Source organism: Dipodomys spectabilis, unplaced genomic scaffold (genome assembly GCF_019054845.1).
Source record: "Dipodomys spectabilis isolate Male_0828 unplaced genomic scaffold, ASM1905484v1 ptg000046l, whole genome shotgun sequence".
Taxonomy (NCBI): Eukaryota; Metazoa; Chordata; class Mammalia; order Rodentia; family Heteromyidae; genus Dipodomys; species Dipodomys spectabilis.
In genome coordinates, this window is record NW_024870723.1 from 10739050 (window position 1) to 10760023 (window position 20974).

At 55.6% G+C, this 20974-nt stretch overlaps 1 protein-coding gene across 1 annotated transcript; it reads left to right on the plus strand.

The window, feature by feature from the left end:
* The first annotated feature begins 1863 nt into the window (after window positions 1-1863).
* Window positions 1864-20891, plus strand: Adgrd2 (adhesion G protein-coupled receptor D2). Its single transcript, XM_042678668.1, is given in 28 exon segments — window positions 1864-1899; window positions 2238-2301; window positions 2633-2889; window positions 3167-3267; window positions 3269-3448; window positions 3450-3724; window positions 4182-4284; window positions 4605-4686; window positions 4960-5242; window positions 6352-6480; window positions 6970-7049; window positions 7051-7105; window positions 7464-7580; window positions 7760-7872; window positions 11338-11369; window positions 12485-12611; window positions 13118-13221; window positions 13395-13435; window positions 13438-13484; window positions 13753-13906; window positions 14568-14701; window positions 14786-14901; window positions 15664-15784; window positions 17447-17536; window positions 17631-17693; window positions 17934-17992; window positions 19081-19339; window positions 20763-20891. Coding segments are annotated over 28 exon segments (3351 nt in total).
* Window positions 20892-20974: the final 83 nt, after the last annotated feature.

A 20974-nucleotide genomic window follows, 5' to 3' on the forward strand; every position in this document is an offset into this window, starting at 1 on the left:
ATAATTAGGATTACAGGCATGAGCCCCCTCCTGGCCTTTGGGAATCCATTTTGTGTGGTGGGTGAGGTAGTTACAGTGGGGGAAGGCCATCCAGGGCTGGAGTCCCCTCCCAGCCCCATTAAGGGCGTGGCCAATGCTGGGGATGGGCCTTGAAGCCCCACCCCACTCCACTCCAGACAGTCTGGATAGCCAGGCTGCAAAGCCCAGAGCCCAGCCAGACACCAGGCGCCAGACAAAGCAGGTGAGGACCTGAGGCTGGGACTGGGCACAGACCAATGGGGAGAGCAGCCCCAGTGCAGCCACGTAGGCATAAACCAGATTCCCCATTGGACTCTTGACCAGCACAGTGGCCATCAAATTTGGCATCTCTCTTGAGTGTGCTGGTATTTGGTAAACAAAGATGGTAGACATCTAGAGGCTTAACAAAGTAAGCGCCAGCCAATGGAACAAGAAAATCAGTACCCACAGCACCCCTACTATGTGCCTAGTACATAGTAGGCACCCAGCCCCTACCCATCCAATGCCTACCTGGACCTGGGGAAGGAGGCAGGTGGGTCAAGGAACTGTTTAATTGGTGCTTTTCAGAGTCCTAAAAAGATGGGGACTTCCGAGTCCTGCCGTGCTGGGCCCTGTTGGATATTCATGTTTGCAGACTCTGGAAGAGAAGAAAGGGCATAAATGATCACTGGTGATGGCTCCATCTCTCAGGTGGCATCATGCCTGCTGGCAGGACACTGTGTTTCCAATATCCATTTGCGCATGCCCAGGGCTGGGGCAGAAAGCGCTATGAGGTCCTTCCTCTCCAGCAGAGCCCCTGCCCCTAGCTTGCCAGGCTGGAGATAAGCAGAAAGGAGGCAGAAGAATTAGGAGGGAAGGAAGGAAGGAAGGAAGGAAGGAAGGAAGGAAGGAAGGAAGGAAGGAAGGAAGGAAGGAAGGAAGGAAGGAAGGAAGGAGAGCGAGATAGAGAGAAAGGAAAGGATGGAAGGAAGAATGCAGGAAGGGAGGCAGACGTGAGGACAAATCCCTAAATCATCTATAATTAGGTATCCCCAGTTATTATAGCACCAAGAGGTAGCAGACCTCCCACCATTGTTGGGTGAACGGAGAGACTAAAAAGCCCCCCACCTTTTTTTGGTACCAGTCCTGGGGCTTGAACTCAGAGCATGGGCACTGTCCCTGAGCTGCTTTTGCTCAAGGCTAGAAGGCTTGAAGGAGGTGCTGCTGAGGGAGAGGGAAGCCAGGGCAAGCAGGGGCACAACATGGTCAAAAGTCAAGGAAAGATGTGGAAATGTACAAAAGCCTGGCACTATGGAAAAGGTAGCTGCAAAGCTGGGTGTGGTGGCACGTAGCTATATCCCAGCATTCAAGAGGTTGGAACAGGAGGGTTACAAGTTCAAGGCTACTGAAGAAGACCTTGTCTCATGGTGGAGGTGGGGATTATAAGGAATGGTGAGTCAGTAGAGGCAGAGCCTGGAACGCTAAATTGGAATCCAGAACACAAGGAAGCCTGTGTAGCCTTGAGTTCCCTCCCCTCCCCCTGTGGCCTCTGCTGCAGTTCTACCACTGGAGCCCCGTGTACCACTGTGTCTTCCCACTCACCAGGGCTACAGTTTCCCAGCTCCAGCTCTAAAGGGCTCCTGGAGACCATCCTTTTGTGCAAGTAAATGTCATCCCTAGTGGTGAGCCTCCCCTTCCTGGGCTCTAAGCCCACAGGCTGACTCCCTCCCCAGTGGGAGCAAACAGAGGGTGTGGCAACCCTGCAGACAAGACAGAGCTGCAGAGCCTTTGCCTTTTCGTTTTCTCTGTCCACCCTGGCTAGTCTGGGACCCCTGCTGTCCTTCACTTGTCTCGGCTGGATCCAGAATGATCCCCTGGTGTTACTGCCTCTTCTCCCTCCTGGTATGAGACTTTCTGGAGTGGGTTCAGGGGAGGAGATCAAGGTGATCAAAAGCCTCTGGGACGGTTCCAAGTGGCACCCCAAATCATGAGATCCCTGCAAAGGTTAGGAAAGATGAGTCCTTGGTATGGAAATGGGATAAAGGCAGAGAGAAGTGCCCCATCTCCCACAGTCACTCATCAGCTGGCTTGTACCTCACAAGGGGGGGAGGGCTGCCCAAGGTCACACCCAAGGCAGAGCCTGCAGCCACCACTGCAAACACCCCTGAACACAGGAAGCATTCAATGACTGCACGTCTGAGAGAACATCTATCCCAGTCGCCACCCCTTTTCTCTCTCAGATCAGGAGTCTCTCTGGGACCTCTTCCAACTCCCCAGGTGAATCAAGGATCCACTGGGCCCCAGGTTGGTATGTGGGGTCACCCCCAGGGAAGCCTTTCACCCAGTGCAGCCAGCCTGTGGTCCAGGTGGTGCACTGGTCTGGAATCCACAGAAAGGGAGGAAGTAACGTAGTTCATAGCTCAGCATGGGAGGCGCAGGCTGAAAGCATCCCACCTCATTCTAGTCCTGTGCATCTAGGAAGGCTCTGTAAGGTACAGCCTCGCCAAGACATAGACCAGGGCCAGCCCCGTTTATGCCCAAAGACCCTAACACCAATGTCCTTTGCTGTGCCCACAGTCAAAAGGATGAGGCACTCACCAAATGCTCCCTCCCATCCTCTCCTGTGGCCCTCCAGTCCCACGGGTCCCAGGAGAGGTAGTGGAGACTGCCCACGATGTGTGCAAGTTCCCAGGGCAGAGGCTGAGCTGGTGGCAGGCCCAAGAGTCCTGCGAGCTGCGATTTGGCCACCTGGCACGGACACCTCTGGATAAGCTTCTCTCTCCCCGGCTTCGGCTTCGAGATCCGATCTGGGTGGGCCAAAACCTAGCGTCTCTAAGGAGACCCCCGCTGAGGCGTGAGTACAGGGTTCCGGGCCTGGAGGGAGTGGTGGAGGCCCTGGTGCCTTCCAGGGACAATTCTTGCACAACGCATTCCCTCTTCGCAGGCTGGAAGTAGGGGTTGATCTTGGGGTAGAGGAGCTGGGACACCCCTCCCCCTCTATTTCTTACTTCCCCGGGCCGGAAAGTACCCTAAATCCTGCAGGGGTGGAAGAAGTGCAGCACAGTTTCGTCAAATGGTAGTCAGAGGCTGGACAGTGCGCGCATCTGGGGAACCTGAGGTCCGGCCCGCGTGTCTCCGCGCACCCCGCCGCGCTGGCGTTCCGCGGGAGCGAACGGCGCGCCTGGCGGCCGCCCTGCCCGCGCTGGGGGCGCTGACGGCGTGCGCGCATGTGCAGTGGGACACCGCCTCGCCCGAAGCGGCCGCGCTCTTCTCCCTCGCTGCCCAACGCGCTGCAGCTGCGCGCCTTCGCGGAGCCCGTGGGCGCCGTGCGCGCCGCGCTGGTGGTGCGCGGGCACCACGCGCCCTTCCACGCCGCCTTCCGCGCCGACGACCGCTGGCACCAAGTGTGCGCCACGTGGGACCAGCGCGGCGGGCTCTGGGCGCTGTTCGCCGGGGCTGGGCGCAGGCCACCCGGTGCCGCCTGGTGGCATTGTGGTGCTGGGACAGGATCAGGATGCCCCCGGCGGCGGCTTCTCGGCGCGTGACGCCTTCAGTGCCAACCTCACCGACTTCCACTTCTGGGACCGGGCCCTGAGCGCCGCGCAGCTGCGCCGGGCTCGAGGCTGTGCGCCTCCCCCCGGCGGCCTGCTCTTCCGCTGGGACCCCGGCGCCCTGGAGGTCACGCCCCCGCTTCTGCCTGTGGTGCAAGTGAATCTGCTCTGTCCGGGCATGGAAGGCTCGGACCCAGCCTGTCAGACCCTGCCCGGTAGCTGGCACGAGGCCCCGCCCCTCCAGGCTGCTCAATGCCCCGCCCCCGGCTAACAAACCCCGCCCCTGATTGGCAGACCCCGCCCCTCCGGGCTGCTCAACGCCGCGCCCCTGATTGGCTGGCTTTGGCCCCACCCTCTGTCTCACGACCCTTTCCCCCCTACTGCCCTACCTAACCCTTGGCCAGCCAGGCTCCATTGAGGACCTCCAGTGCCGGTGCTGTCTCTTACGCTTCCAATTCTGTTGGGGGGTGGGGAAGGTGGGACTCGCCAGGTGCCTTTCCCACATCTCACAGGGCAGAATAACCCTGCAGCAGTGCGTCCTGTGACAGGTGTCCCCGTGGCCTGCAAAGGTGCCTGGGTCACGTGACTTGCCAAGGAATCAGGTGTGATCTTGATACTTCTAACCCTGGCCAGTGCCCTCAGAGAAATGTCCCACATGGAACCCGGGACCCAGCACCGAGGGCTCCGAGCTCTGCTTGCAGTCCAGGCCCTTCCTCTGCTGCTATAGGACAGGGACATCCTAGTCGTGTCCCTGGGCCCTGCAGAAGGGGAAGGCGATGGAGACAAGACAATGGTATAGCCTGGGAAGTATGAGCTCTCGACCTGGAATCTGAGCCCACCCAGCAGTGGGACCAGACGGCCCAGGAGTGTGTCTTTGGGTGGGTGATTTTGCCGTATGATGCCATCTAGCACACTGTGTAAGGCTGTAGACACAAAGCTTGGATGTGCTCTTCTGCCCTTGGGCCTCACCTGGTGGGTGGAGGTCATTGAGCAGGCTGGCACCTCTGGGCACAGATGTTACTCAGAGCCCAGCTTGGCATCTACTTTTGCAGAGACCTATAAGCAGCTGCAAGACTTCCAGTCATGGCGGGGCCAGGATGTTATCAGCGGTGTCAACACCTTGGCCAATGCCACTGTGGTGAGCCTGCTCCCATGGCTGGAGGCAGGAGGGTCTGGGGTACTCTGGGGCCTCTGCACCATTTGCTCACCTGTAAGGTAGTCTTCAGTAATTAATAAGGTTCTTCATATTTTCTATTTTAACCTGAAACATGCCTCCAGCCTCCATTCTCCCTATTTCAGAGCTCCTCAGAACTGGGAGCTTATGATTCATTTAACCAGCACCCTCAAGAAGACCCTGGCAGAGTCCAAGTGAGGCCCCCTGACAGGAATCAATGGGCTACTCTTCCCATAGCTCCTTTGAGACCTTCTCTCCGGAGTTCCCGACACCGTGTCCCTGGATGGGGCTGTCAGTTTCCTGGGCATCCTGGAAAAAGTCCTAGAAGAGGAGACAGCTCCACTGGGGCCAGCTGCACTGCTGGCTGTCCTGCACTTCCTAAACAGAGTGACAGCACTTGGGGCCGAGGGGCCAGGCCCCTTACCAGGGCCCTGGGAGCAGCTGGGCCAGGGTGTCATTTCTGTGGTCAGCCTGGTTCTGGAGGAGCCGTTGGTTGGCACATGGCTGTCCATCACTGGCAGTGCTGGCCAGGAGTCTGAACTTTGGGACCTTGTCACCAGCTTATGTAACTATGAGCAAGTCAGGGCTCTTTTTTTATTGGGGGAGGGGGGGGCGGAGCTCCTTCCATCCCTTGGGAGAAGTTTCTGTTTTGTTTATTTTATAAGCTGACCTTGCACTTGAACTATTTAGCAGCATTGCCTGTTGATAAAAGTAATTCAGAGCCACTAGTCAATAAGGGCTTTCCCCAGATCCAAAAAACAAACAAACAAACAAACAAAAAACTGCCAAAGACCACAAGTGGTAAGTTCTGTATGTCAGCCCATCCAAACAGCCAGATACTCCAGAGAACAGTTGGAGAGGCTGTTGAAAGATTTATCCTGGCAAGAGTGGCCACAGGTCTGAGAGTGATCCGTCCAGAGAAGGAAGGGAACAAGAGGTCACAGACATTATCTGTAAATCTCTAGGGCTGAAGGAGCAGACATAGTGCTCTTCTGACCTTAGAAGAGAATTAGGAGCAGGATGTAGGATGGGGAGAAGGGTAGAGAATGGCACAACACAGGATGGTGGTTCCTCGGAGTGGGTCTCCTGAACAGGTAGAGACCTCCCTCCCCTGGGAAGATTGCATTTGATTAGGGATCAGCATAGGAGACAGCTGGAATCTGCACCTATTTTCTTCCCTGGAGAAGGAGGATTCATTGCCTTAGGCATTGAAGAGGAGTTGAAGGTGAATTGGGTGGCCAGGCCCAGCATAACTGGGGGGGTTTCCACAGTGCCTGTCCTCCCCTCCCTCCTTTGCGTTTGCCCCTCCCCTGCTCTCACTCCCACAAGGCTTTTTTTGTTTTCAAATCAAATATGAGCTCCTAATATAGATTTAGCAGTGGGTCCACAGTCAAGGAGGAGAGGGCTAGACTCAGCCGCAGGATGCGCTCTGATGGGCAATGACAGGCCAGGAGCACAGGGGCCTGCAGTTTGAGGAAAGGATGGGGGAGGGGGACAGGCAGGGCTTGATCCCAAAGCCCCAGGACCCCCTGGAGGTCTAGAGCTCAGGACCACCACCCCGATCATTGAGGCCCTTAACTCCAGGCCAGCATGGAAGCATCAGGGTGAGGGGCGGGAGAGGGAGCTGAGATGCCACTTCCTCCCAGATGGCTGGTGGACCTATGGCCCTGGTGGCCAGTGTGCAGCGCCTGGCACCCCTGTTGAGCACCATGCTGACCTCTGAGAAACCCCGGGTGCACATCCAAAGCCACCATGCTGGTGAGCCTCCACCCAGCCACCCACCCAATCAGGCTGTGGAGCCTCTACACTACCACAGACCTTCCATGCTGGTGCCTGCCTTTGCCCGTGCTGTCCCCTCTACCAGAATGTGCTTCACCCTTGAGCTGCTAACAAACTTCTATACGTCCTTCGGAGCCCCGTTTAAGTATCGCCTCCTCTAGGAAACCTCCCTATTTATCTCCTAATAGAAACTCCCTCTTTAATTAACCCTTAAATGTGTCCCTAATTGTGTTTCTGGTAATTACATAATAAACTTACCCCCACCCCCACCTCACTGACACCATTCCCTCACCCCAATTTGGAAAAGCCAGATCTGCCTTGGGCTAGTGACTGAGCTTCTCTGAGCAGGAATGGTGGCCTTCCAGACTTGGGGCAGGAAGGGGTAGGCAGACCCCAGGGCCAGGCAGCCCCGCAGAGAGTCCTCCCCACACGTACCTCAGGCTGTCCACCAGCTCCATTTCATCCCAGGTCTGGAGGTGCAGAGTGTGCACCTGTTGGAGGCCAGCACAAGAGGCCACACATTCACAAAGCCCAGTGGGCATCCAGAGTGGGCCGGGCCACCTCCATATCCCTGCAGGGGAAGTGAGGCAGCTGCTCAGTAAAGGTGGGTGAAGATGGGGGAGGCGAAGGAGTCCAAACCTCAGCCCTGCCAAGCCAGCTGTGCTACATCGAATGGATTCCTTAGGGTTTCCTTAGCTGCAGGCTGGGCTCGTGATTCTTGCCTCGTGGGTGCCTGGCACCTCTGGTGTTTGCTTAGTCTCCTCCACTAAACCCTACAAGGATTTCCTCAGAAGTGGATGGTAGCAGCAGCCCTGCCCTTAAGGCCAACCAGGGGTGGAGGCTTAGGGTAAGGAAGATGAAGCTGATTGGCTGTGTGAGCTTCGGGAAGTTGTTGGCTTCTCCAAGCCTGTTTTCCCAGCAGTCACTGGGTGGGGGCTTGGGTCCCCCCTGTACCCAGCCAGGCCTCTCTGGAGTTACAGTGATCCCCAGCTGGTTCACCTCAAGCGTCTTTCGGCATACCTTGGGATTGCACAGACTGGCGCCCCAGATCCCCGACCCCTCACAGGAGACCAGCAAGGGACAGAGAATGGACTCTACCCTGGAGGCTACTGTGGACCTCTGAGGCCTCCATTCCCCCCCCCCAGCTCCCAGCCTGCTTTCCCTGCCCCCTACTTCTGGTCTCTGGTGGAACCCCGCTCACCCCTGAGATGCTCAGCCATGCATCTCCCACCACCCCTCCCCTAAAAGCACCCTTTGCTCCACAGGATACTAAGCACCCAGGTGGGCTCGGCCATCCTGGCCTCTGAGGTGTGGGATGCTGCTGGAGAGGTCAGCACGGCCGTGACCTTTCACCTGCAGCACCAAACTCAGGTATCAGGGAACAGGAAGGGAGAGTGAAGTGTGGCACACTGACTTTATGCCACCGACCGGAAATCCTCAGCATCATCTAATCTCCCACGGCCCACTTCCAGTATTGCCTGGGAGAGGTCATGTGACTGGCCAGAGTGAGGATTTCATTCCAGGGATGAGTAACCTGGAAAGCAAGATTATTCTGGCCATATCAAGGTGTGAGTTCGGAGAAATGTTGGGGGGACATTCCCTGTACTATGCAGCATCGGACTGAACACAGCCTGGGGTGCAGCTCTGTGGGAGAGCACTTGCCTACACCCAAATATCTTGAAAATGGTACAACATTTCAGAGCATGTGCAGCTGACACCCATATGCACTCTTGCATGCATACACGCACACACCATTGCTTGTTTTCTTGTGTCTCCTCCTAGCACTTTTTTTTATGATTATCTTTGTGTGTGTGTGTGTGTGTGTGTGTGTGTGTGTGTGTGTGTGTGTGTGTGTGTGCGCGCACGCGCGTGCGTGCAGTCTTGGAGCTTGAACTCAAGGCCCAGCACTACTACCTCTTAGCCTATTCACTCAAGGCAAAGCACTCTACCACTTGAGCCACAACTTCATTTCTGACTTTTTGGTGGTTAAACTGGAGATGAGTCTTACGGACTTTCCTGCTTGAACCTTGATCCTCAGGTCTCAGCCTCCTAAATATCTAAGATTACAGGTGTGAGCCACCAACACTGGGCTGAGACATGGTATCTTAACAGTGAGTCTTCCAATACATGATCAAGGTCTATCCTTCTACTTATTTAGGTTTCTGATATTTCTCCCAGCAGGGTACATAGTTTTTACTTTGAAGACATTTTGTTCAATATATTTTGTTAAATATATGTGCTAAATTTGTATTCCATCCCCACAGAACAAATGTTTTTATTTGTTTATTTTTATTTTATTGTATTTTACTTTATTTTTGAGTGAACATACATTTATAGTACAAAGGGTTTTGTACTTTGAATAAAATCACCCCTTCTGCCCTATGCCCATTCCTTCATTCCTTTCTCTCTTTTTTTTTTTTTTGATTATGAGGCTCAAGCTCAGAGCCTACCACTTTGAGCCACAGCACCACTTCCAGTTTCTGAGGAATTAATTGCAGATAAGAGTCTCATGGGGACTTTCCTGCCCAGACTGGCTTTGAACTAAGATCCTTAGATCTCAGCCTCCTGAGTAGCTAGGATTACAGGTGTGAGCCACTGGTGCCCTGACAGGCTCAGGTTCTGAAACAACTTTAATCTCTTCTGAGGATGAGGCCACCAGTGACTTTGGACTGGGACCTACTGTTTTTTGTTTTCTGTGTTTGTTTTTCTTTGTGTCAGTCCTGGGACTTGAACTCAGGGCCTGGACACTGTCCTTGGGATTTTTTTCTTTTATTTTTTGCTCAGCGTGCTGGTGGATCACCGCTGTAATCCTAGATACCCTTCTCAGATAGGGTATGTATCACAGTTTTGTATGTGATCACAAATGGTATTATTTTCTTAATTCAGTTTAAAACCATTCATTGCTAGCATATCAGAATGCAATTGGTTTTGACAGAATGTCATTGCTTCTGAGCTCACTTGGCCCTTCCAGTCCTGGATCCAGTCTTTTGGAGCCTTGAGTTTTCTACATTCCTTATCATGTTGTCTAGAGGTGGAGACAGGAATTTTCTTCTCAGGTCCACATCTTATATTCCTTTGTCTTGCCTGATTGCATGGGCTAGGATCACTAATCCTGTGGTGAATAGTAGCAATAAGGCCACACATCCTTGTCGGGTTCCCCACCTTAGAGGAAAGCATCTAGTCTTTTACATTAAGTGGATTTAAAAGTCCTGTGGAGGGCTGGGAAGGTGGCTCAGTGGTAAGAATGCTTGCCTTGCATGCATGAGGCCCTGGGTTCGATTCCTCAGCACCACATAAGCAGAAAAAGCTGTAAGTGGCACTGTGTCTCAAGTGGTAGAGCACTAATCTTGAGCTGAAGAGCTCAGGGATGGCGCCCAGACCCAGAGTTCAGGTACCACGACCGACAAAAAAAAAAAAAGTACTGTGGACTTTTTATAGATGCCCATCCACTTAAATTCCCTTCTCTTCCTGGTTTGCTGAGAGGTTGTTTTCTTTTGTTGTTGTTGTTGTTTTATGGGGTTTTTAAAAATCGGTTTGAGGGGCTGGGAAGATAGCTCAGTGGTAGAGTGCATGCCTTGCAAGCATGAGGCCCTGGGTTCGATTCCTCAGCACCACATAAACAGAAAAAGCCGGAAGTGGCGCTGTGGCTCCAGTGGTAGAGCACTAGCCTTGAGCTGAAGAGCTGAGGGACAGCGCCCAGACCCAGAGTTCAGGCCCCATGACCGGCAAAAAAAAAAAAAAAAAAATCGGTTTGAATAGCTGGTAAATTTTTGGCCAAGTGATTTCTCCATGTTGACACGACTCTATGATTTTCTCTTTCATTCTGACAGTACAGTAACTTGCACTTGTTTATATTTCCAAATGACTTTTAATGTATTTTAATTTTTTAATGAATGCATAATTGTTGTGCATACTTAGAAGGTTCAATGTGATATTTCAATAGATGTAACCTAATCTTGTCTAAGCCTCAACTTACACAGTTATTGTCATGACCACAGTAAAAGACACGATGGTGCTTTCTCAGAAACACCAAATGACAGGACACTGCAGACCCTTGTCAGGATATATAAAACCCAAGTCCTAAGTTCAGGCTGCCTTTGCTGCCTACCACTGATGACAACTCAGAAAATCTACATTGTTGTTTTCATCTAGTTACTTAGGACTAACCTGTTCACCATATCCATTTAATACCTACCACTTGTTAGACTTTGTGTTTACAATATCACTACTACATGGAGCTTAGCTCTATGGGACCTCGTACCACAAAAAAAAAAATGCTTGGTAGCTCTTCCCTTGCTGAACAAGGAATCACAGAGATCTTTTTGCACCAGTGCATAGAGACTCATTTGTTGTTGGTTTTTTCAGATCCCAGCCATCCCTTGAAAGAAAGTCATGGTTGTGATGGTTGGTTATTAGTTTTCAACCAGTTTGTGTGTGTGTGTGTGTGTGTGTGTGTGTGTGTGTGTGTGTTTGGTATTAGTCCCCATCTCTCCTTCCCTTTTGCCCCTTGTGCTACATTTCTCCATCCCTTTTACCTGTGACCCATGATAGTCAACCACAGTCACCTGGAGTAGTGGTATGCCTCTGTAACCCCAGAATTCCAGATGCTGAGGCAGGGGGTGGTGATTTTCGGGTCATCCTGGGCTAATAGCGAGACCCCGCCACGTCATCTCATAAAACAACAGCCTACAGTCCTCGGCATCCCCTCCCCCCTCCTTCCTTTATCTTCTCTCTCTCTCTCTCTCTACATACCTACCACACACACACACACACACACACACACACACACACACACACACACACACATCTCTATCTGTCCTTGGTTCCTGCCCCTAGGCCTTCTGTGCTTTCTGGAACTTCAGTATCAGGTGAGTTTCCATATCTGTACTCTGTAAATAAAGCCTTTTTTTTTTTTTTTGTCAGTCGTGGGGCTTGAACTCGGGGCTTGGGTGCTGCCCCTCAGCTCTTCGGCTCAAGGGAGAGCTCTACCACTTGAGCCACAGCGCCACTTCTGGTTTTCTGGTGGTTAATTAGAAATAAGAGTCTCATGGACTTGGGGTGGGATAAAAAAAAAAAAAAGAGTCTCATGGACTTTCTTACCTGGGCTGGATTTGAACCGTGATCCTCAGATCTCAGCCTCTTGAGTAGCTAGGATTACAGGCGTGAGCCACCAGCACCCAGCTCTAAAGCCTTTTTCTTTTTTGGGGGGGGGAGGGCGGTCGTGGGGCCTGAACTTGCGACCTGGGCACTGTCCCTAAGCTCTTCAGCTAAAGGCTAGTGCTCTATCACTTGAGCCACAGCGCCACTTCCAGCTTTTTTCTTTTTGCTTATGTGGTGCTGAAGAATCGAACCCAGGGCCTCATGCATGCAAGGCAAGCGCTCTACCACTGAGCCACCTTCCCAGCCCAAGCCCTTTTTTTTCTAATGCTTGAAAGTGAGGCAGAACTCAGGCATGTTTGGGGCCTCCACACTTGCCTGACAGGGGCAATTCCAGGCTCTACCCAGCTCCAGGACAAGTGAGGTAGAATGTGTCACCCTGAGGTAGTGAGCTCCCTGACCAAGGAGGTATGTAAGACAGGTGGGTATGACTTGGGAGGAAGCTTGTCTGTCAAGTGACTTTTCGATGTGATAATATGTAAGGCCAGGGCCTGGGGGTTGGAAGGGAAAAGGAGGCTCTGGGATGCACCACCAACATCCTGTCCTGAGTTCAAACTGATGAATATCCTTCACAGCTGCAGGTGCAAAATAGCAAACACCCATGCTGGCTCTGTCTGCTACCATCTCAGGGAAGTTTATGCACATTTGAGCGATTGGCAGCTAGGGCTGGGGAGGTTCGTTCAGTGACCCGCCAAGGTCCCACTGCTGCATACAGGCAGGGTAGCCATGGGTTCTAGGCATGAGGAGAGGCCTTCCCCGGCCTGCCCTTGGCCCTTACCCCAGGTCACCCCATCTCAGCAGCCCTTCTGTTCTCTCCCTGCCCAAGCCCAGACACCGGGGGCTCATGGGCCACCTCTGGCTGCTCCAGGCTCGCCTTGCACGAAGACTCCACAGAACGCTTGTGCAACCACAGCACCAACTTCGCTGTCCTGCTGCAAGTGTATGAGGTCCAGGTGAGGAAGTGATGCTGGAATCCCTTAGAGAATCAACAGCTGCATAAGCGGAATGGAGCGGGAAGGGCAGGGCGGGGACCGAGGTCCAGGCCTCGGTGGCCTCCGGACTCTGAAAAGGACGCAGGTGGATAAACAGGGATGGGTAGCATGTGGAGGTGCAAGGGCTGCAAGCATGTGGGGTCTGGTGTTTGTGTTGGAGTGTCTCTGGGTGTCCTCTGTCCTGTTCTACCCAGGCCCCTGTGCCCAGGAGCATCCCCTCCAGTTCAGGGCTGTGCTTAAGCAGTAAATGGGCCTGCCTAGGCAGAGAAGCACACGCATGCAGGTTGGGCCACACCCCTCCCTGCTTTGAGGAGGAGGAGGAGGAGGAGGAGGAGGAGGAGGAGGAGGAGGAGGAGGAGGAGGAGGAGGAGGAGGAGGAGGAGGAGGAGACGACCTGGGAGCCTCCATGTTGCCAGGCTAAGAGAGTCTACTCCCATCTAGTGGTGAGAGCTTCTCCCTCCTCACAGAGAGGCCCAGAGGAAGAATCTCTGCTGACAACTCTCTCCTTTGTGGGCTGTGGCGTGTCCTTCTGCGCCCTCACTACCACCTTCTTGCTCTTCCTGGCAGCTGGGTAAGAAGAGTGGACCATGCCTTTGCCCAAGGCTGCCCCTTTGCGAGTGCCATGCCAGGGGTCTGTCCTTGGTCCCCGTGGTCTGGATTGGGGACCCCAGGGATTGGGGGGTAGGGGACTGAGAAGGGGTGGAGCTGGTGGGGCTGTTGTTAACTCCACCCTCTGCCTGCCAGGGTCCCTAAGTCTGAGCACACCACAGCCCACAAGAACCTCACTCTGCCGAGTGCTTCCTCATGGCCAGAGAGTGGGCAAAGGCCAACAAGGTGGACACTCAGCCTTGCAAATGTGGGGGGGGCGTTGGGGAGGCAGAAAAGCACCAGTGGCCTTGTCTAGGTTGCCCTCCCCCCCGCCCCCCGCCCCGCCATCCTTGCCTGATTCCATTCTCCTGGGGAGAAGTAAGGACCAGATGGCAGAACTCATGGCCTGCCCGAGGGCCTGGGCCTGCGATTCCTGTTCAGGGCAGCAATGCCAGGAGTGGGCATGGGACTTTGGACAGAGCTGACCTTGTGGGGTCCCCCTGCCCTCCTGCAGGCAGCGTGTGTGGCCGTCACAGCTGCAATGCACCTCCTCTTTTTGGTGGCGTTCTCCTGGATGCTGGTGGAGGGCCTGCTGCTGTGGAACAAGGTGGTATCTGTGAGCATGCGCCCTGGACCCAGGATGAGGTGCTACTATGCCATGGGCTGGGGTAAGGCCCCACCCTCACTCTTGTGCCGCTCAGTACCCCTCCACGCCAGTACAGTACCACCCAGCCCCATCTCCATCACCATTCAGCTTCACCCAGGACCACCTAACACTCAGCACCCAGCTCCACTCAGTGTACACCTTTCCTCAGAACCACCTATCATCCAGTACCCAGTATTGCCCAGCACCACTCAGTACTCATCTTCACCCAGAACCACCTAACATCCAGCACCACTCAGTGCTCCTGTCTACCTAGAACCACCCAGCACCACCATGCCCATCTTTGGGCCACACCCCCTTAACAACCACCACTGAAGGGACTTGTTTTTTTCCCCCATCTTTACCCAACCCAAGTTGGTCTTCATCCTACTCCACTAACAGCCTCAGCCCCCGCCTCCAGGGCTGCCCTCAGTCCATGACCAGCTACCTCCATGCCAATCAGCCTCCTCCTCAACATCTGCCCACCCTGACTCTTCTGTCCAACCCCCCCTCCCAAATTCTCATCACTCAGTGGTGCCCAATAGTGTAAGGCCTCCAGCCCTGCCCTAGCCTCCTCAAGGCACCCAGTACCACTGCTTCCAAGGGACAGCCACAGGCTCAGCCCCCAGGACTGGGAGAGGGGAGTCCTGGAAAGAAAGGCGTTGTAGCATGGCTGCATTCTTTAGGTGTGCCCATGGTCATCATGGCCCTTACCCTGGCCACGCACCCCCATGACTATGTAGCTGCCGGGCACTGCTGGCTGAACGTGCACACAGACAACACCTGGGCCTTTGTGGGACCCATGCTCTTCGTGCTCACGGTGAGCTAGGAGGTATGGGGCCCTGCAGGGAAGGGAGGGCTTGAGGATGGGGCCTGCTCAGTCCCACTGATACCAAGTCCGCAGGCCAACACCTGCATCCTGGGCCGTGTGGTGACGGTCACTGTGTCCAGTGCCTGGCGCTGTTCCCGCATGCTGAGCCCACAGCCGGGCCTGCAGCAGCAGATTGGGGGCCAGATGTGGTGAGTGAGGCCCAGCATGGAGGCGGGAGAGGCCAGCCAGCGCTTGTGTGCATCAGCGCAAGGTATGGCTGTGTAGCCTCAGGTAGGCGTGAATGCGCCCATGTACGGCATGTGAGGATGGCCAAGAGTTAGTGTGGACCTCCCAGAGGCGCACACACACACACACACACACACACACACACACACACACACACACACACACACACACACACACACACACAGGAGGACCAGGTAGGGGACCTCCCCCACAAAGCCAGTCAATCCCCAGAAGTTCAAGTTGAGAGTGAGGATGCAAATTCGCACCCCTGCCAAGAACCCCCATGGTGCTCCAGCACTACTTGTGCTGAAAGGTGGGGGGAGGCATTCTGTGGCCTCTGTCCACAATCCTCCTCCTCCTCTGCCTCCTTCTCCCTCCCTGTCCTCCACCATGGTAAGCCACACATCCGTGAGTCCCTGAAGAGCATAGAACCTGGGGTTCCTTCAGAGGGGGAACCTCTGACCCCTGCACTCCAGTCCAGGCCTCGTCGATCCTTCTGGAAAGTTACCCCCCACTTCCTCGAGCCAGATTTGGTACTGGTCCCCATCTTCCCTAGGCTGCCTGTTCTGTGACTGGAGAAGGCAGAGAGTCCTGTAGCGCTGCTGTCACCCGGTCTGCAGTTTGAGCCCCTCTCTGGCTACCTCCTTCTCCAGCTACACCCCCAGGAGCACCAGGGTAGCACCCAGGCTTCCCTGGACCCTCAGCCCCAGCCCTCCCTCCCTCAGGGCCACAGTGCAACCGGTGCTCATCCTGCTGCCCTTCCTGGGTCTGAGCTGGGCGGTCGGCCTCCTGGTTCACCTTAGCCCTGCCTGGACCTATGCTGCCATGGGCCTCAATTCCTTCCAGGTACCTCCTGAGCCTGACATGGGAACTAGAGCTGTCACACACACAGGAACTCAGAGGGGTCGTGGTGTGGCCAGCTGGAGGAGAGCGGGAGCGTCCCATCACCAGAGGCATTCAACAGCACACCTGCTCGGAGGAGGGGCTGAGGAGACTTGGTGATGGGTAATCTCAAATCCGGGAGCAGAGCCTTCCAATGAGGCTTTGGGGCCCATCTGACATTTAGGCAGGCTGAGGCCCACAAAGAGGATGGTTAAGGGTATGCCTTGCAAATAAGGAGACTGTGTGGCTCTCAGAAGCCCTTCTGGGCCTGAACAGTGGAGCATGGCGGGGCGGGGGGGGGAGTGGCGCTGTACCCCCCTCCTAGACAGCCAAACCCCTTCTAAGTACCCAGCACTGCTTGAGCTCCATTTCAGCTTTGCCCCTGTGGTCTAGTGACCCTGGCGAAGTGAAGGGCCACAGTGAAGCGCTGAGGCACTGAGGGTGGCAGCAACTCGTTTTCATGGCGACCGTTGCAGTTGGTTGCCTGGTACTGTCCCATCTCTGCCTGCGCGCCTCAGGTGGGCAGGGACACCCGATGCTCACCACCATCTCCGCTCTTTTCTTCCTTCCCTCCCTCTTTTCTCCTCCTGTGCCTGTCTTGGCCTCTTGCCTCACCTTTATCCGATTCCCTGTGGGTGTGCTTTGTCAGGCCTGTCCCTGGCTCTGCTCCAGGCTGAGTCCTCGGGGCTCTCAGCGCTGCTGTTCCCCCATGCTGGCCTTTCCTCCTCCCTCCTCCATCTACCTCTGCGTTTTTCCCCTTCCACTGGCCCTTCAGCCCTGACCCTTTCTCTCTCTTCATCATGGCCACAATCTGAGCAAGGACAGTAGGACATTAACCTCAGGACAGTAACCAGTTGACCAGATCTAGACCCTGAAGGGTCTAGAATGGGCTCAGCCTCCTTCAGGAGAGATTGTCTGATCTTCTGATCTTCTGTCAGGTTCCGAGGGACAGCAAGGCCTCGCCTCCCTAACAAGTTGTATATAGCTCATACCTTCCCTGGGGCAAAGTCTTGCGAGGCCTAGACAGGTTGAGCCAGGGACTGAGTTTCTACTTCTGTATGGCGGCTGGATTCCCACACACCCGAAGGAAGCACTGAGGGGTTCTACTGAGACAAAAAGCTAAAGCAGCCAGGTGCCGGTGGCTCACACCTGTAATCTCAGGAGGCTGAGATCTGAGGATCGCAGTTCAAAGCCAGCCCAGGCAAGAAAGTCCATGAGACTCTTATTTCCAATTAACCACCAGAAAAACAGAAGTGGCGCTGTGGCTCAAGTGGTAGAGCACTTGCCTTGAGCTGAAGAGCTGAGGGACAGAGCCCAGGCCTAGAGTTCAAGCCCTACAACCACCACCAATGACAACAAAAAACAGGCCTTGGTCCCGTGGGTCCCTGGGAACAGCATGGCAGATGGCCTCTTCCAGGACAGGACAGGGCAGGACAGGGCAGGGCAGGGCTGGGCCGGGCTGGGCAGGCAGGATCACATTTGCTTCTGTGTGCCTCGGGTGGGCTATCTCTGCTGGGCCGGGTGACTCTGGGGGCTTTGTCCCTAGGAATGTGGGAGGCTAGGCTGGGGGAGGACAGAGTGGGGTCAGATGGGGATCCACAGCAGTGACACGAGGTCTGTCCTCAGGGCCCATACATCTTCCTGGTCTACGCTGCCTTCAGTGGGGAGGTGAGTGAGGTTCCCGAGGCTGCAGGAAACAGAGGGGCCACGGGGAGGGTGAGATTGTCCCCCAGCCCTAGGCCCCCTTCAGTCCTGCAGGCTGGAGGCCTGGGTCAGCGAGGACCCCAGGGTCATCCACGCTGTCCTGTAGGTATGGAGTGGCCTGCAGAGGATGTTGGAGAAGGCGGCGGCCGAGGAGCTTCCAGTGGGACAGGTCAGAGGCCTGGCCATGGTGGGAGGTCTCAGCTCTGAGGTCCAAGCTGAAGTCCTCTCCTTTCAGACCCGCTTGGGACCAGCCAGCCTGCCGCCTCCAGGTCCCTGGGCAGTGGCTCAGGGCACTGCAGCCTCAGCTCCATCACAAAGAGGTCTGGCCTCACCACCTGCCCCAGCCCCAGGATTGCCCAGGGCCTCAGTTTCCCCAACACTTACTAACTCATATATTTCTCCTTACTAGGGACCCATGGTCCCAAGACCCCCACAGCCTTCTCCCCCATTGCAGAATCCAAAAGACAGGTGAGACAGGGTCATGCCGGACCCCCACAAGGCACTGCCAGAGGGTCAGTAGGTGTGTTGGCAAGACGGGGTGGCAGCAGGGACTAGAGTTAGGGGTGCATTTGCTGGGGTCTGTTCAACAGGTGCTGGACTGAGGGTGGAGGAGCAGCTGGGAGCTGCAGCCTGAATGCCTGTCAATCCCAAAGCTGAGGCTGGCGGTGGGGAGAGGGAGAAGTTGTCTCTGAGTTAGCCAGGGGTCCCCAGGACATGGGGGAGAAGGGTTCAACCTATTCCCCTCTTCTTCAGGCTGTGGAGCTAACAGCATTGAAGGCTTCAGGTATTTGGCCCCTCAGGGGCTCCCCGTTTAGGTCTGGACACCCTCTTCTACCACTGTCCTAACTTGCTGCTGGTGCACAGGAGGTCCTAGGAAATGAGCTGGTTCGGGAGGAAGAGGGTGGAGCCCTTCCCTGAGCTGGTGCCTCTCGGAAGGGGCAATGATCAAAGCATTCTGTCTTCTCTGTCCACGCCTCTCCCTGGCCCCTGTCCAGCGCCCAGCCTCCCAACCCAGGCCTGGTACCCCAAGAATCCCTCAGGGCACCTGCAGAAGGGGTATGGGAAGGGGCCTGTGGGCAGCTGAGCAAGGCTGGGGACAGTCTAGGTCCTGCTCAGGAGGAGGACTGAGTTGGAAGTGGCTCAACCTGAAATGCACCGGGGCACATTTGGTGCACTGTCAGCTTCTGTGCCTCAGTTTCCACAATGTTAGGGCAAGTCCTTCTGGTCTCAAATACTATTTCCGGGAACAGCGAGAGGACTGTCTATGGGCCAGGCTGTGCCCCCTCAACACACACACCTCCCCCAAGGCATAGGCTACTTCAAGTTCAGTGGCTGGTGAGGCCAAGGACAGTTTTCTCCCATTGTGCTGCAAGTCACTGGCAGGGCTGGAGCCAGGCCCCCTGCACAGATGAGAGAAACTGAGGTACAAGGCCAGGCACGTGGGCGTAAGGGCGGCACACCATCCCTCACCCCGGCAGCATCTGCCCCAGCTGGTGCTCAGCCCCTAGGAGCAGCAGCTGCCTTTCCACAAAGTGGGCCGGAGGCGCCCCCTGCAGGCCAGCCTGGGGGATGCAGGCCCCGGCTCGGGCAGATCCAGGGCCCGGCGCCCCGCACCCCGCGGTGCAGCCCCCGGCTCCAGCCCCCACCCGCAGGCGCAGCCGCCTACAAGAACAAGAGCCGCAGCGGCGCCTCTGCGCTCAAGTGACAGCGCCTTTGTCTCTGCTGAATGAGTGCGTTGCTAGGGCTGCTCGTAGCAACCGAGCCGCTTCTACCTGGGCCCCACCCTCCAGGCCCCCACCCCTGGCCCGGCCCCTGGTGATGCACCCCGTTCCTAGCCCCACACACACACACTCCCTCCCGCAGCCTGAGTGAGGGGGCAGGGAGTGGAGTTGACCCCTGCAGGTGTTCCGATGTTCTGAAAATGGGGAAACTGAGGATCAGAAAGGCCACCCTGGTTAATCACGGAGGGCTGAAGCCAGGATTCCACTCCAGCCTGTTGCCAGGTCCTTCCCCATCTTGGCCATCAGCCTAGACTGGAGAGCCACTTTTCCTGCCAGAGGTGGACCGTGCCTGAGGGCCGGCCTGGGATCTCTTCCCCAGAACCCAGCGGGGATGCCACGTGTGATGAACAGCCAGGCCCAGCCCGCCCCACGGCCTCGCTCCCGGGGGGATCCCCTGGCCCCTCGCTGTCTGTCTGTCTGCTCCTGTTCCACCTGCCCAAATGTTGAAGTGCCCTGCTATGTGTGTGATAAATATACTGTCCCTTGCTGTCTGGGGTCCCTCCTGGCTTGAGGACACGGAAGAGGTGCCAGGCCGTCTGGGAAGAGGGGGTGGGGGGCAGGTCCTCTTCTCCTGACTCAGGCCTCTTGGCACATGGCACAAAGGGCAGGGTGGAACTGGAGAGCAACAGAACCCCTCCCTGGGCTACCGAGCTGAAACTGGGGGGGACAGGGGAGGCAAAAGTGGGTGGGGTGAATGAGAAGCACGGAGATCCAACCAGGCACTGTGGCCTTGGTGGCCTGCCCTGGACCTTACATGGGCTGCTCTGGGACAAGGAGACATCCAGGGGTTCGGGCATTTTGGGGAGATTGGTGCTGTTTGAACAGAACAGGGAACATCAGGCCATGTGACACAGTGGGTTCTAAGCACACAGTGGATACTCTGGAATGGTCAGCTGTTGCCAGAGACATGGGGCTATGGGGTCCACAGAAGGCCATGTTTGAGGCCTTGAAGGTGCCAGGCCAGGCTGGCCAGAAGTCCTGAGAGGAGCTGGTGTGCCCATTTGAGGGCAGGGCCCCTGCCCTGTGCTGAGAAGACTAGCAGAAGCCTGGCATCGGTGGCTCACACCTATAATCCTAGCTACTTAGGAGGATGAGATCTGAGGATCACGGTTCAAAGCCAACCTGAGCAGGAAAGTCCGTGAGACTCTTATCTCCAGAAAACTGGAGGTGGAACTGTGGCTCAAGTGATAGAGTGCTTGCCTTGAGCTGAAGAGTTCGGGGACAGTGCCCAGGCCCAGGCCCCACAACCACCAACAACAACAATAAAAAGACTAGCAGAAGGAGGGAGGGCAGGGCAGGGCAGGGCAGGCCCTGCGGAGTGTCAGCTTGGCCCCAGCAGAGCATCTGCCTGCTGCTGGCAAGAGGCTGGAGGGGCTCCAGGGAGGTGGAACTGGAACCCTGTATCCCCAGTGCCTTGTATCCCCAGTGTCCTCTGACTCTTCTGTCCTCTTTTTCAGAAGACTTCTACAACCATTATAAAGAGCAATTATTTGAGATTCATTGAGTTGGACAAGATAGATCAGGACAATGGAGGTTTGAAGATGGCTGTGCTCATTCTCAGCTGTGTGGACTTGAACACAACATAGGCGCACACACACACACACACACACACACACACACACACACACACACACACACACACCTCTGCCTCAGTTTCCTCATCTGTAGT